The sequence below is a fragment of the Salvia hispanica genome, chromosome 1 (assembly GCF_029641045.1).
Source record: "Salvia hispanica isolate PSC_SH4W2 chromosome 1, Shi_PSC_v1, whole genome shotgun sequence".
In the NCBI taxonomy this organism is placed as follows: Eukaryota; Viridiplantae; Streptophyta; class Magnoliopsida; order Lamiales; family Lamiaceae; genus Salvia; species Salvia hispanica.
The window spans coordinates 12773762-12789921 of NC_142692.1; the positions used below are offsets into that span (position 1 = coordinate 12773762).

Consider the following 16160-nt stretch of genomic DNA (forward strand, 5'->3'; position numbering starts at 1 on the left):
CAGTGGTACAGCATATGAAGAGCGAACGATCCTAACATCCCTGGTGAGGAATGAGTGATCGAGCGAATCCAACAATTAGTGAAGTTAGGGGCTATCTTGACAAACTGACAAGCCGATCAGATAGAAGAAGGGAAGGGGAAGATTCGGAGACTGTAGGTTCTTGAATTGACCTTAATCTTGTGGGGATGGCTGCTAGAAAGTAAACCAGGTTATGTGTTTATGTGTTAATATGTGTTTTTATCTGTTTTCTTTGTCTAAGTCCTTAGCGTCTAGGTCTAGTAGTTTGAGTCTTTTTCTTCGTTGGTTTTAGTAGAGTCGGTTAAGGGGAAACCATGCATTGAAACTTGCCTTATTCCTTTCTCTTGTCTTTATACTTGAGGACAATTATGGTTTAAGTGTGAGCAGTTTGATAAGGCTCGTTTCATGCATCGGTTTAGGGTAAAAATCTGTGCATTTGGGGCGCTAATGTGCGTTATATAAGTTCAGGTGCGTAGTAAATCTGCCGGACCCAGGAGTTGCTGTTACCTGACCAGGCAAATGCAAAAGAGATGGAATTGAAGTGAAAATCAGAAGTCGTCGCCCGGACCTGGGAGAATTAGAAGCTGGCGGCAGGAACAGAATAGAGCATGAGCAGATTCCTTTTTAAGAGTCTTATTCAAGGGCAAAAGCGTCAAATTACCAGAGGGATGCCCTAGGGATCAGAGCCTCATCTATATAAAGAGCTAAACCTTGAAGAACAGAGGAGGCTCCTCGCTCACTTTTGAAGGCTCTAGTTCCATTTCCTTAGTTCCACACTTTAAAAATTCTCATTTTCACTTTCTGCGCACTTGGAGATGGGGTGATTCCGGCTACCGTGGTGGTTCATCGTCGTTATTTTGCTGCTGTGTAACACCGCCTTGTGAAGGCGAAGAAACAATATTTATTTTGCTTTGTTTAGTTTGTTTTCGGTTTTAAGCACTCGTTCGTTTTAGTTTCGTACTTCTTAGTTGTTGACTTGGATCTACTGGATTTGAACCTATCTCTGCATTTATGGAAGTTTACCTTTGCTTTTGTTGGATTTTGTTCGGTCGAGCTTGTTCGGTTGTTTTTTATTTTGCGTTGTTGAATTATTGTTGGAATATTCGGAGCTGAGATTTGTTTATTGGTTGCTGGAGGCTGTGGATTTTTGTATGGAGTTGTTTGGATTTGTTGAGTTATGTTGGATTTGAGTTGGAGTTTGGCAGATCTGGTGCTTCTGTTTACGTTTCTGCATGATCATGGCTATTTACGTTCTGTTTCTCCATTTCTTAGGTCCAGTAGCGTAGGTCTGTTAGTCGTGACTTTAATTTCTCGTTTTTAGTTTGGATCCGAAGTTTACTCTGTTTTCATGATGTTAAATGCTCTGTTTTCTCTGTTATACTCATTTGATTCCTGAAGAAGATGATGTTTGGTGGTAGTTAGAATTGGATCTGCTTTATGTTAGCACCTTTCTGCAAGACCTTTTACTTTTCTGCATGTACTTCTGCTTTTCAGCTGCTTTTCCAGACCCTGGTCGTTTAAGGAAATTGGTCCCCACTGTTTGTTTTTCCTTTGTTTGTCTAAATTAGGAAAGTCTGCCTAGTTACTTAACTCCAGTTGTTTTGTTTTAATTCTCAAATATTTCATTTCTTAAAGTCATGCATGTTCCGTACGTTCTTGTTTCTTAGACACAGTTTTATTACTAATTGACTAAATTAGTGAAATGTTATATTTTATGATATGTAAATTTTGTATTGCATAAAAAGATGTAGAGTTGTCAACTGCGTCGGTCCTATGCAATCCAACATGGCCTAGGCCCAACCAATTAGTGAAACGGAGTGGGTGTGTGTTGAGCCATTGGTTGAAGTGAGTTTCAATTGGACCGTTTTTCGAACCAAGGCCCATAACAAAAAAAGATAGCTAAAGCCCAAATAAGACCACAAAACTATTATACTCCCTTTGTCCGCCAAAAAATGTCACAAGTTGATTCGGCGCGGGTTTCAAGAAATATGAAGAAAATTGGTGAAAATAGCTAGTGCAATGTGAGTTCTATTTTTTATAGAGTAAATGCCAAAAGTAGTCCCTAACATATCCGTTTTTATCAATTTGGTCCTAAACATTATCTTTTTTATTATTTGGTCCCTCACAAATGAACTCGGACCCGAATCGGTCCTCACTTAACAGAACCGTCAACAATAGACGGTGATTGAAAATTTGACTAAATTAAATTACTAATTGTTGTTAATTATACCTAATTAAACTTCTTAATTCCTATTAGCAAAAATTGGAAAAAAGTACTGAGAGTACTAGAGCTTTAACGAGTGCAGTGCAGGTGCGGTATGATATCACGCGATCTAACAGGTCTAAAGGATTCGACTAGACTTCTAAGGCTAGAAAACCGTGGAACTATCAGAAAGGGGTCGTTGGATGCACTCTATTCCCTCAAAACCTCAACCCACCATACTACAACTAGCACATGGAAGTAAAGGATCGATCCCACGAGGATGAAGGTGCTACGAAACTGCATTTGAGGATGATTTGGAAAAAAGGGTTTGGCTGCTGCCACGCAAATTATGGGTTGAGTACTAAAACTACTGGGTCTGAGAGACTTAAACTACTTTACTCTAGCTACTGGGTCTAAGAAACAAGAACGTACGGAACATGCATGACTTTAAGAAATGAAATATTTGAGAATTAAAACAAAACAACTGGAGTTAAGTAACTAGGCAGACTTTCCTAATTTAGACAAACAAAGGAAAAACAAACAGTGGGGACCAATTTCCTTAAACGACCAGGGTCTGGAAAAGCAGCTGAAAAGCAGAAGTACATGCAGAAAAGTAAAAGGTCTTGCAGAAAGGTGCTAACATAAAGCAGATCCGATTCTAACTACCACCAAACATCATCTTCTTCAGGAATCAAATGAGTATAACAGAGAAAACAGAGCATTTAACATCATGAAAACAGAGTAAACTTCGGATCCAAACTAAAAACGAGAAATTAAAGTCGCGACTAACAGACCTACGCTACTGGACCTAAGAAATGGAGAAACAGAACGTAAATAGCCATGATCATGCAGAAACGTAAACAGAAACACCAGATCTGCCAAACTCCAACTCAAATCCAACATAACTCAACAAATCCAAACAACTCCATTCAAAAATCCACAGCCTCCAGCAACCAATAAACAAATCTCAGCTCCGAATATTCCAACAATAATTCAACAACGCAAAATAAAAACAACCGAACAAGCTCGACCGAACAAAATCCAACAAAAGCAAAGGTAAACTTCCATAAATGCAGAGATAGGTTCAAATCCAGTAGATCCAAGTCAACAACTAAGAAGTACGAAACTAAAACGAACGAGTGCTTAAAACCGAAAACAAACTAAACAAAGCAAAATAAATATTGTTTCTTCGCCTTCACAAGGCGGTGTTACACAGCAGCAAAATAACGACGATGAACCACCACGGTAGCCGGAATCACCCCATCTCCAAGTGCGCAGAAAGTGAAAATGAGAATTTTTAAAGTGTGGAACTAAGGAAATGGAACTAGAGCCTTCAAAAGTGAGCGAGGAGCCTCCTCTGTTCTTCAAGGTTTAGCTCTTTATATAGATGAGGCTCTGATCCCTAGGGCATCCCTCTGGTAATTTGACGCTTTTGCCCTTGAATAAGACTCTTAAAAAGGAATCTGCTCATGCTCTATTCTGTTCCTGCCGCCAGCTTCTGATTCTCCCAGGTCCGGGCGACGACTTCTGATTTTCACTTCAATTCCATCTCTTTTGCATTTGCCTGGTCAGGTAACAGCAACTCCTGGGTCAGGCAGATTTACTACGCACCTGAACTTATATAACGCACATTAGCGCCCCAAATGCACAGATTTTTACCCTAAACCGATGCATGAAACGAGCCTTATCAAGTACTAATACATTAAAATAATACAAATAAAACCTTTAACAAAATTAAACACACAACATCCTCACTTCACTCTCCACTGGAAAATGACGACTCCATAGAAATTCTTGTTCTTCTTCCCAAAGAAATTCCGCTCCGTTGCTATCATCGGGCAGCCGCCGCCGTCGGGAGGTAAGATTATTCCATTTTCACCTTCGTAAAACAAGTTAGAAACTTATTTCATCCGCCCTAAAATCGGAGCTCCTCAAGGAGGTGAACTCCACAACCGTCGTCCTCCCTCCGTCATCGCCGCTCCGACGCCATGCCAACGGTACTCTGATTGTTCAGGCCTCTGTCATCTGAGGTGCATCTCCAATTCGAAGAGATCTTCCCCCAAATTGGAAATCCCCAAATTTCAAACACTTCAAATCCGCTGCCTTCGTCGCCGGTCACCACCAATGGTCGTTGCCTCACCCTCACCGGACATCACTGTCGCTCAGCCTCTGCCGCTGCTCCGCGGCGATTTCGTGTCGCCGTTGTTGGGAGAGCACAGCCACAACCTCCATGCCGTCAGCCACCGCCATCGCCGTCCGAGCTGATGCTCGCTCTCGATCAGAACGCCGGCGCTGGTCATGGGCACCATCGCGGTCTACGATGCCGCTACTGCACCGTCGAAAGTCTGGTAGAGCCGCCGCCGCCGCTGAGCTGCTGGACAGAAACAAGTTTCTAACTTAGAAGAGGGAGACCAAGAGAGAGAATGAAGAAAAGAGAGAGAGATTAATAATTAAAATGGTTAATTTTGGTCCAAATCGGCTAAACACCTGTTTGACCGTTACTTTTAACGGTTCTGTCAATTGAGGATCGATTCGAGTCCGAGTTCATTTGTGAGGGACCAAATAACCAAAAAGATAATGTTTAAGACCAAATTGATAAAACGGCCATATGTTAGGGACCACTTTTGGCCTTTACTCTTTTTTATATTGATTTTATGATAAATACGAGTGTGATAATGTCAGTGGAATGTAAGGTTCATACCAAAAGTATTGCGGAAGGACTCAAAAGAAATTAAAAGAGAACTATACTATAAAATGATACTTCAAGTTAGGGGTGGCAATTCGCGTTGTGTCGTTATTGTGTCGACACGACAAGACAACAACAAACACGAACACGACCCGTTAAGAAAACTCCAAACACGAACACGAACACGAACATGAGCACGACTCGCCGCACTCAGACACGAACCCATTAACGACACGAACCACTTATGGTCAACACGACTCGATAACAACACATATATGACACGACACAATAACAACACTATAATAATAATAATATTATAATATATTAATATTATTTCTAATATTAAATTTTAAATTTTAATTATAAAATTTAAATTTTTTAAAATAAATAAAACTATAATAGTATTATAATATATTAATATTATTTCTTAACGTGTAACACGAAAACGATACAAACACCACATAAACACGACACGAAGTTTTCGTGTCGACACGATAAGAACACGAACCCAATAAGCCTTGACACATACTCATTAATTTCCAGCGAGTTTGTGTTGTGCCAAAAATTGTCAGCCCTACTTCAAGTAACTGTATAAGTTATACTGAAATGTAATGACACTTATTTCGATTATTTAGTAACCGAGTATCAAAGCTTAAATTTAATATAGTACTCCCTCCGTCCGTGAAATGTTGTCCAGTTTTGTCATTTTTGTTTGTACGTAAAAAGTTGTTCACTTTGCTTTTTTTTCTATTTTTGGTAAATGGTTCTCACTTTCCACCGTCTCTTTTCATTAACATTCTATTATAAAACTAATACATTTTGTTTCACTAACTTTTTCAACTCATTTTTGTTGACATTTCTTAAAACTTGTGTTGAGTTTAACTTGGATAATATTTCATGGACGGGAGTAAATTCTTATAACTCAGTTCAGAATCCGATATGTAAATCGAAGTATGAAATCCGCATGAACTAGTAGAAGTTAGAGCTGGAGAAATAAATTTATAACTTAATTGTTCCAATCAAAATACATCTACACTGAGTCAATTAACACTAGACAGTCGGGACAAGGGTCCACATGTTACGAAGATTTGACCAGACATGTAGAAATAATAAAATCCAAAAACTGATTATTCAAATTAGAGGTGAGAAAGAAATTACAATTACGAAATTTGAAAATTCAGTAATAAACACAGAAATAAAAGTCGTCTCCCTCCACTGTGCGACGGCTTTCCCAGTTTCTCTCTCTAGATCGCACCTCACAACACAGTCTCCATTTCTTCCTCGACGGCGGAATATCACCGGAAAGCTGCGAATTCTGATAATTCACCCTTGACAATTTTGATTAGATCTGCGAATTTGAAATACGTCGGATCTGGAGAATTGCTGGATCTGAGAGATGGCGCTTTCCGGCATGAGAGGGTTGTCGGTTTTCATCAGCGACATCCGGAATTGTCAGAATAAAGAGCAGGAGCGCCTTCGTGTTGATAAGGAGCTCGGGAACATCCGAACTCGCTTTAAGCACGAAAAGGCAAGTTTTTCAGTTTCAAGTCTTTCGGCATTTCACCAACTTCTTCATATCATATCAAATTGTGGCGTTCCACGACCTGGAATTCAGGATTTCTTTTGTCGTCAATGTAGCTTGAACTCAATCGGAGTCTCGTTATTTGCTCTCGAGTGAGGAGGTGTGTTTAGGGGCTTATAGGCTGGATTTGGGGGTTTACGAGCTGTGCACTCAGTGAAGGATAGTTACACCTGAGTCCATGGGGATGGAGTGTTTTCTTAAGCAGTCGTTACAGATAGCTTGCTAGGAAGATGAGTTTTAGCTTCTTGAATAGTTACATTGCTGAATGAAGGCATTATGTATCTTTTTGGTGATAAAATTACATCTTCAAGGAATTAGTTATAAGACATTGAACATGTTGATGTTTTTCTTACTCCTGACCCGAGAGGGGCAGCGTGGTATTCAAAGCCTAGCTTGTATTGCTTCACTAAAGCAGACATGTCGTGAAGATAGTTTTGCAATCCTACTTCATTGAAATGCCTCAAAATGGTTCTGATTGTCTTCTGTAGAGTTAGAAAATTCAATCAAGCTGAACAATATTCATTGATACAATTTTAATGTGAACCAAAATGATTACAGGTTTACTAAATCATCGACGTTTTGTTTTATTCCATAAGATCTGTTGCTCCGATGCAAACCGGTATGCTCCAACTCCAGTTAAAAAACTGATAATGATCTAAGAGACAACAGGAAAAATGGGAAATAGATGTAGATTTATTGGATAGCTTACATTTGGAAATTAGAGGTATTCATAATTTGTGTGTGAGTTGGCCTAGAGGTAGAGTCAAGAGTTGTTAATGCCCGAGGCCAAAGGTCTTGGGTTGGAGCCCACCATGACACAGCCTTTAAAATTTCTGTCCATTTACCTATAAAAAAGAGGCATAAATCTTGCTGATTGTATTGTAGTTGTAAGAATAGGCATGTTTAAGTAAGGATATTTGTTCTCATTGTACGCCTCTGATGCATTGCACCATAAGTTTCGTTGTTGCCAGAGTTGACATGACATGTAGAATAGGACTCTATCTTTATTCTTGTCCGGTTAATAAGTTCTTAAAAAGGTGTTTCAACCTGGAATAGCATTATATCACATGTGAAATTATATGAATTTGATCAATGACAAGGTCTCTTTTGGCTCTTGTCTCCTCCCACCTTGGTTCTTTTCAAAATATGGTAATTTGCTAGGGGTTTTCAGCCATTGAAAGCGAGGAGGATTTCAGATCTGGGATTGTTCCCATTAATTAACCCCCTCTAAGTAGAAAAATTACTTAACTTGATTTTGCACATTAGCAGTACTACAAACTGACTTGTGCATGGTTTGTTTGATCTCATTGATATGAGTCATTTTAGCTTATGTTTAACATTTTCAGTAGATGTATGCTTGCATACAGTAAAAAGTAAAAACATATGAATTGATAGTCAGTCTCATTTATCCTACTGAGGAATTTATTAATGTGAATTCATTTCTCTATACGCCATTCTCCATCATTTTTCATGCTACCTTAGTAAGTTGATGCTAGAAGTGACTCAAACCTTATATATTTGTTAGTTCTTGTGGAGCTTGTAATAGCTTTGCTTATCATTTTATTTTGTATTTGTGACTGAACAGGGTTTATCACATTATGAGAAGAAGAAATATGTCTGGAAAATGCTTTACATTTATATGCTAGGGTATGATGTTGATTTTGGCCACATGGAAGCTGTTTCTTTAATTTCTGCGCCAAAGTATCCTGAGAAACAGGTATTGGTTGTAGAAAACTCAAAAAAATGATTAGGGATATTGTTCATCACTTGCCAAGTGTCTTTACACATTCTGAGTTGCTGCAGGTTGGCTACATTGTGACATCATGTCTTCTAAATGAGAACCATGATTTCCTGAGATTAGCAATTAATACTGTCCGCAATGACATTATTGGCCGCAATGAGACTTTTCAGTGTCTTGCCTTGACATTGGTATGTCGTCAGAGTCTCTTTTCCTTGATAACTCTTTATAAATAGTTGACGCTACTACCATATAGGTTGGCATAATAATTTTACTGTTCTGCCTCAAAAGCTCTTTATGTTCCCCTCATGTATTTTCCTCACTAACTCCTGCTTATACCATCTGGATTTCTGATCATAACTGTTAAGGTTGGGAACATTGGTGGGAGAGAATTTGCTGAGTCTCTGGCTCCTGATGTTCAAAAATTACTTGTAAGTGTACACTTCTGAAGGTATTATGTTCGGTGACCTAATAAATGTTGCTGAAAGTTCCTATTTATTTAGATATCTAGCAGTTGCAGACCGCTTGTTAGGAAGAAGGCAGCACTATGTCTGCTGCGCCTCTTTAGAAAAAATCCTGACGTGGTTAATGTGGATGGCTGGTAAAGCATCTACTTGTCAATCTCTGTTAGGCTTGTTGATCAGTAGAAAGAATCTAATAGCAGTCCTCTTCCTCATAATTGACAGGTCGGACCGGATGGCACAGCTATTAGATGAACGTGATTTAGGAGTCTTGACTTCTTCTATGAGCCTCTTAGTTGCTTTAGTGTCTAACAACCATGAGGCGTACTGGAGTTGTCTACCAAAGTGTGTTAAGACCCTGGAAAGACTTGCTAGAAATCAGGATATTCCACAAGAATACACTTATTATGGTATTCCTTCGCCTTGGCTTCAGGTTTGTGCTTCACTTGACACTATTTCCTTAGAAAGGGTGACTAATAAATTTAGGATATCATAAATTTTCTTGGTTGGATTTTATTTATCAGATTTAGATATTCTCTGAATTTATAGTTTCAAGTAGGAGCAATATGAACCTCTTCATTATTCTATTATCTAACCATTTGCTTGTGTTCGTTCTTGCACTGCAGGTTAAGACGATGAGGGCTCTCCAATATTTTCCAACTGTTGAAGATCCAAATACGAGAAGATCATTGTTTGAGGTCTGATATTCTTTTTTGATCTATGAGCTGTTCTGGTGTGGTTTGGTTTCATACTTCAATTTGTAGTTGTCAGCATCTCCATCCAGTTTATGTAGTTGTATTAATTTCCGTAGATGCATATTGGTGTTTGTGTCAAAATTGAATATGTTTAGAGGAATTATTCTACCTTTTAGAAATTAGAATTGAAGTTTGAAAACGAGGATATGTTTGATCAGTTGTATTTTTATGTTTGTTGGCTGGTTTTCATTGAATATATGGTCAGTAAGAAGACAAGATTATTTAAGCGGTGGGACCAATTGTAAAGCAAATTTAGGATTTCCATTGATAATATAAGAGTCAGACAGAGAGAAGAATAAAACAATAGTATAGTAGAAAGTTGAAATGGGGATTTGAAAATTCGAACAAAAAAACCCTATGGTTTTTATTTTCAAATGATACTGCTTATATAATTGGGTATTATTGAAAGTTTGTGGTATGTTATGATCTTTCTTATTGGCTGTTATCAGGTTCTGCAAAGGATACTAATGGGAACTGATGTTGTGAAAAATGTAAACAAGAATAATGCATCACATGCTGTTCTTTTTGAAGCTCTTGCTCTCGTAAGTAATATCTGTTAAATCTTTTTAGTTTTGAAGCAGCAGTCTTCAATATGTTTGTTACTTACTCTTCTGTATCGTGTTTGCTGGAGCTTATACTCATTTGCCTTTAAAATTTCTATCTATATTGGTATTTATACTGTTATTATGAGTCATGACATGCAATTCATGCCTTGGCTCCATGGAGTTCATGAAGCTGTGATTCCTGTCTCCAGGGGTGCCTAAACCTCGAAGAACTGTACTTTTACTTTGATATTGAAATATTGAATTACTGGAGAGGCTCTCTGAACACCCAAAATGATGTCTTATCAGTTTATTTTGTTTTAAAATGTGTTATATGAATTGTCAATGATTCTTGGACCTAAACTTCGTTACATGCAGGTCATGCATCTTGATGCTGAGAAAGAAATGATGTCTCAGTGTGTTGCACTGCTTGGGAAATTTATTGCCGTTCGTGAACCTAATATAAGATACCTTGGCTTGGTTAGATCTTTGCTCACCATGTTGTTCCCTGTTTTTGGTCTCTACAACATAAGATTGGTTATTCTTTTCTTTAAGGCTAAATCATCTTCTCAAGACTGTACATAATTGCTGGTCCTGATTGCAAAGATTTGTGGTTGCTTAATGCAGGAGAACATGACTCGGATGTTGATGGTCACAGATGTGCAGGATATAATTAAAAGACATCAAGCTCAGATCATTACTTCACTGAAGGATCCTGATATCAGGTTGACTTTACTATTTGTATGCCTGTTGAAAACTTAATCAACCACTCAGCATTATAATTATAAACACAGAGATTTGCTTTCACCTATATAAGATGCATGTGTCATAAGCATGATGACATCTTTCTTTAGCAATTACAAATTTACAAATGCTAGAGAATTAAAAAGTTATTGATTAGGAATTTCTTTTTCTTGCAAGTAATTTTTCAGCTTTGATACACACACATATCTAACCATGCTTTAATTTAACAGTATCAGGAGACGTGCCCTTGATTTGCTGTATGGCATGTGTGATGTTTCAAATGCAAAGGACATAGTTGAAGAATTATTACAGGTGCAAATGACTTACAAGCTTGTAGTGAATCCACTAAAAAAATCTTTATTGGTTGCTAACAAACAAGGAAAGTAATATATGCTTTGCCATCATCTTGTTTCAGTATCTTAGCACAGCAGACTTTGCAATGAGGGAAGAGTTGTCACTTAAAGCTGCAATTCTTGCAGAGAAGTTTGCCCCAGATTTGTCATGGTATGGAATCGATACATAAAAGGCCATTCATTTATACTTGAGAACAAATTGCACTTCGGCTAGTGTACAGACAAATAAGCACGCCCATGAGACATTTACTAAACTCTTATTCCCTAGGATCTATACGACATCATTTATTTTTCTGATAGTCATGTGAAGTATTTATGAGTGATTATTTTCCTTCTGCCCTTGCTGATTGAAAATAGATCAAGTTAAGCTAAAAGCAAGAGTAAGTACTCAAACCTTTTCTTTTTTAATCACTTACACCGCATTTGAATTTTATTTAAGCTTCATGTACAGTTATAAAATATTTTGTTGTGAAATTATAAAACCTATCCCCAAATTCCTTTTGAAACAAGCAAAAGCTGGTTAACAACTGTGATCGGTTGCTTTACTAACTGTGCATGTAAAACATCTGGGAGTGTGTATGATTTGGCTATGCTTATTTAGGAGTACAATCATACTGATAAACACATACAAAAGCCAGTATTACTTGATAGACTTTTAAGGTTCAAATTAGATACTAGTACATTTCACTGTTCTATTCTCCATGCATCAGGTATGTGGATGTGATTCTTCAGCTGATAGACAAGGCAGGGGATTTCGTAAGTGATGACATTTGGTTTCGCGTGGTGCAGTTCGTTACAAATAATGAGGATTTACAGGTAACTGACACAGCTTGGATGTTATTTCTGTAACTGCTAGTTTCTGTAATCTGATCATTGATAAATGAACTTTCACATAACTTGGTTGTATATTCATGCCTCTATCTTGTCAGCCGTATGCAGCTATGAAAGCCAGAGAGTACCTTGACAAGCCTGCCATTCATGAGACAATGGTGAAGGTGTGTAATACTCACCTCATTGTTGCAATTTTTTACTACGGAGTATTATTTTTAAAAGAAGATATATTGACGTGCATAACGGAATGTTTTAAGATTCCTATACAAGTTCTTTATACATCTACTATTGCCATAAAATAAACTAGTTATATATCTGCTCCCATCATATAATTCTTCAGTTGTTTACAATAATGTCATTACAAATTTACATGCACCAACTAGGTATTGTTGGATAGGCTGATGCCAAATTGCCAATCAGTCAAAAAGAAGATCGGTTAATAGAAGTCTAGTATATTTTGGTTTTTTGGATTCTTGCATGTCTAGAATCTCTAGTGAGCCAATTTCATCGTAACACTTCATTTAAATGATTTTATGATATCATAGGTCAGTGCATATATCCTTGGAGAATATAGTCATCTTCTAGGCAGACGTCCAGGATGGAGTCCGAGGGAAATTTTCAACATTATACATGAGAAACTACCCACTGTTTCGTAAGGGCCTACCCTTATATACCTCTTTATATGTCCTAACTTCTGTATTATGTCTAACTAAATCATATACGACCAGGACACCAACAATTTCTATCCTTCTTTCCACGTATGCAAAGATTTTAATGCACACTCAACCCCCTGACGAGGAGCTACAGAAGCAAATCTGGGCGATTTTCAGAAAGTAATTACATGAAACAATTTATCTAGTTAGTTTTTATTTCATGTTTTTATGTTCTGGTTTTCCATTGAGGTAAGAAGATTGTGTGTTCCAGGTATGAGAGTTGTATTGATGCTGAAATACAGCAACGGGCAGTTGAATATCTAGCTTTGAGCATGAAAGGTGCAGCTCTAATGGATATACTTGCTGAAATGCCAAAGTTCCCTGAAAGACAGGTTGGAATTTGGATATTGACTTAGTATTGGTTATTTATCTATTATGTCGCATGATCATTTGCTAATGTAACATATCTATATTTACTAACAATTCTGATGGTGACAATCTTTGGTTATAGTCATCATTGATAAGAAAAGCTGAAGATTCTGAAGCTGATACAGCTGAGCAAAGTGCAATTAAATTGCGGGCACAGCAGCATACCTCTAATGCATTGGTACTTACTGATCAACGCTCTGCGAATGGGACACAACCTGCACCCCAGCTTGGTCTTGTGAAGGTTCCTACCATGACTAGCACGGTGAGATATCCTCCCATAGATTCTCACTGCACATCACTTTTCTTGAAGATCTCAAATGTTAAGTTTTGAATATGTATCCAATAAGCAATTACATGGGCAGGATGAAAGCACCTCTGGACAAGGACTAGCACATGAAAATGGGACTGTTGCAGTAGTGGATCCTCAACCTCCTAGTGGACCATCTCCTGACCTCCTTGGAGATCTTTTAGGGCCACTGGCTATTGAAGGCCCACCAGGTACTGCTCCTCAATCTGATCCAAGTGTAGCTTCCGGTTTGGAAGGTGGTCCAAATCAAGATGCTTTAGCCCTTGCACCTGTTGAAGACCAGACTAGTACAGTTCAGGTATCACTTTCTTCTTCTTCTTCTTATGTATAGATGCTCATTTCATATTATTTATGCATCCTGGGAAAATTAGCATGTAAGAATCTTGTTTGGTATTTGTACGTGCTTTGTTCGGTTTTATCTTGTAGGGCAATGTTGCCTGCAAAAGAACTTTACTGTTACCTACTCTCTGCAGCTTATACTTTGTTCTTACTTTTCCCTTGATGCTTGCAGCCAATTGGTGATATAGGGGAAAAATTCCGTGCATTATGCCTGAAGGATAGTGGTGTTCTGTATGAGGATGTCAATATCCAGGTGCACTTTCATTTCCCTATTCAGTTTCACAGGGCATATTCATCAGTATCAAGTTATATAAGGTTAAAAATTTTGTTTCCTGATTACAGAGTTAATTAAACCTTTGTTGTGTTGCAGATTGGCATAAAAGCTGATTGGCGGGGTCATCATGGTCGAGTTATTCTCTTCTTGGGAAATAAGAATACTGCTCCATTAGTGTCAGTACAAGCCTTGATATTGCCCCCATCACATCTAAAGACAGAGCTCTCACTTGTACCGGAGACAATCCCCCCAAGGGCGCAGGTAGAATCGCTAATATTTCTTTTCCTGGATTTTGCTCTGGTCCTGTATTGGTTACAATGGTGAAAGTAATACAGTTCCCCCCCTCAGGTTCAATGTCCACTTGAAGTAGTCAACCTCCAACCAAGCAGAGATTCAGCCGTACTGGACTTCTCTTACAAGTTTGGAACCAATGTGGTACTATCTCAAAACTAAGCATATGACGAGGACCAAGAGTGATAATTGTTTTTTCTCATCAAACATAACACATGCATGAACAGGTCAATGTAAAACTTCGCCTTCCTGCTGTCTTGAACAAGTTTCTTCAGCCAATTTTGGTTTCCCCTGAAGAATTTTTCCCACAATGGAGATCCCTCTCAGGACCTCCACTGAAGCTGCAAGAAGTAGTATGTGCCTTTTGAACGAAGTTAATCCTTTCCCTTTCACTCCTATGTTAGATCTACTTGTGCCTTACCTTCTTTCGGTTCACTCACCAGGTTAGAGGTGTAAGACCAATGCTGCTTGCAGAAATGGCGAACTTATTTAGCAGTTTGCACCTGACAGTTTGCCCTGGCCTTGTAGGTGCTTCATTTCAATAAATTCCCCTTTTGCTTTTTGCCTCTTATACTGAACACTACTACATTTTTTATTTTCCATCCAGGATCCCAATGCTAATAATTTAGTTGTGAGCACAACATTCTACTCTGAAAGCACTCGAGCAATGCTATGCTTGGTATGCTTTCTAAATATTAGCATGCACATATTTCATTGAAATAGAAAATTTATGTTCCAGGTCTTTCAGCTGATATGGAAGAGTTAACCCTAAATCTGTGATAATTTCTTAATGACTGACATCATATTTATTCCTATATTTTCGGGGTATTATCATCAGATAAGAATAGAAACAGATCCAGCAGACAGAACACAGCTGCGTATGACCGTTGCATCAGGAGATCCAACACTGACATTCGAGTATGCATATCTAACTTTTAAGTTCATTGCACCCCACTACCACTTGAGATTATCTGGGGATTAATATTGAGTTCTTCATATTTTCAGATTGAAGGAGTTCGTTAAGGAACAATTAATCAGCATCCCTGTTCCTTCCGGAGCACCTGCACCTATGGCGCCTCAAGCACAGCCGATAACTCCACCCACTCCATCCTCTGATCCTGGAGCTATTCTTGCTGGTTTGCTTTGAGTGGGGTATCATTCATACACAATGTTATCTAAAACCGTTTAACCAATGTCCATACAACACAGTTGTCGCGTTATCCCCTCCTTGTCAGTTGGGATGCTTTGAATGATAATGATGCAAGGGCTGGCGGAGTCAAGGGTGAATCTGTATGTGAACGACGGAGCTTAAGAGTTGGAATACGTCGGAGGCTTTTATGTTTTAATATTCTTTTGCACAACTAGATTTGTGCTTTAGCGAGGTTTTCCTCATTTTCGGCGAGGTGTGAGGCTAGTCTATATTCTTGTTTCTTTCATTTTTTTTTTGTGTTGTCTTTTCACGATCCCCTTATTTTGTAGTCAGGTTTTACTCCATTGATTTCTGTAATTCGAATTATATATTTAAGGGAAACTGCTTGAGGTTTAACATTTAAACATTTTGTTTGTCTATGGATGTGTGTAGAATTGGTGATGAATGTTGCTGCCAAATGGATTTTTTGTGTTGTGTTTTCTTCTAAATTAAAATGCAATGAAATTCAATGTTCAAGATTTTGAAGGTACTTATTTTTTTATGTTGTGTTTATGCTCTTATCACGGTTTAACGGAAACGAAATGAGAATTAACAAAAATTTCTCTATCCCTCACCAACTGACTTGGACGAAATAATCTTTTCCCATTTCCGTTTAAAGACTTGACTTTAACTTGAATTACAACACAAAGTCAGTGGCAATGAAGTCTCTCCCTCTCTGCTCAATCTCCGATTCAATACATATGTGGTAAAACAAAATCCGCAATGCCCTTGATTCAATCAGCATTTGGGACCCAGTCAGCCCAA

The 16160-nt window shown here is 38.2% G+C and overlaps 1 protein-coding gene across 1 annotated transcript; it reads left to right on the forward strand.

Annotated features, from left to right (window-relative positions):
* Positions 1 to 6075: 6075 nt before the first annotated feature.
* LOC125222618 (AP-2 complex subunit alpha-1-like) lies at positions 6076 to 15760 on the forward strand. The gene is made up of 27 exons (XM_048125334.2): positions 6076 to 6435; positions 8075 to 8206; positions 8293 to 8418; positions 8596 to 8658; positions 8731 to 8828; positions 8914 to 9121; positions 9315 to 9386; positions 9893 to 9985; positions 10364 to 10465; positions 10613 to 10710; positions 10960 to 11041; positions 11145 to 11233; positions 11793 to 11898; positions 12012 to 12077; positions 12459 to 12565; positions 12642 to 12746; positions 12838 to 12958; positions 13078 to 13257; positions 13358 to 13600; positions 13814 to 13894; positions 14012 to 14176; positions 14264 to 14350; positions 14434 to 14559; positions 14650 to 14730; positions 14814 to 14885; positions 15045 to 15124; positions 15212 to 15760. The coding sequence occupies exons 1-27, from the start codon at positions 6304 to 6306 to the stop codon at positions 15351 to 15353; spliced, it is 3057 nt and encodes a 1018-aa protein (XP_047981291.1). The 5' UTR covers positions 6076 to 6303; the 3' UTR covers positions 15354 to 15760.
* The last annotated feature ends 400 nt before the right edge of the window (positions 15761 to 16160 follow it).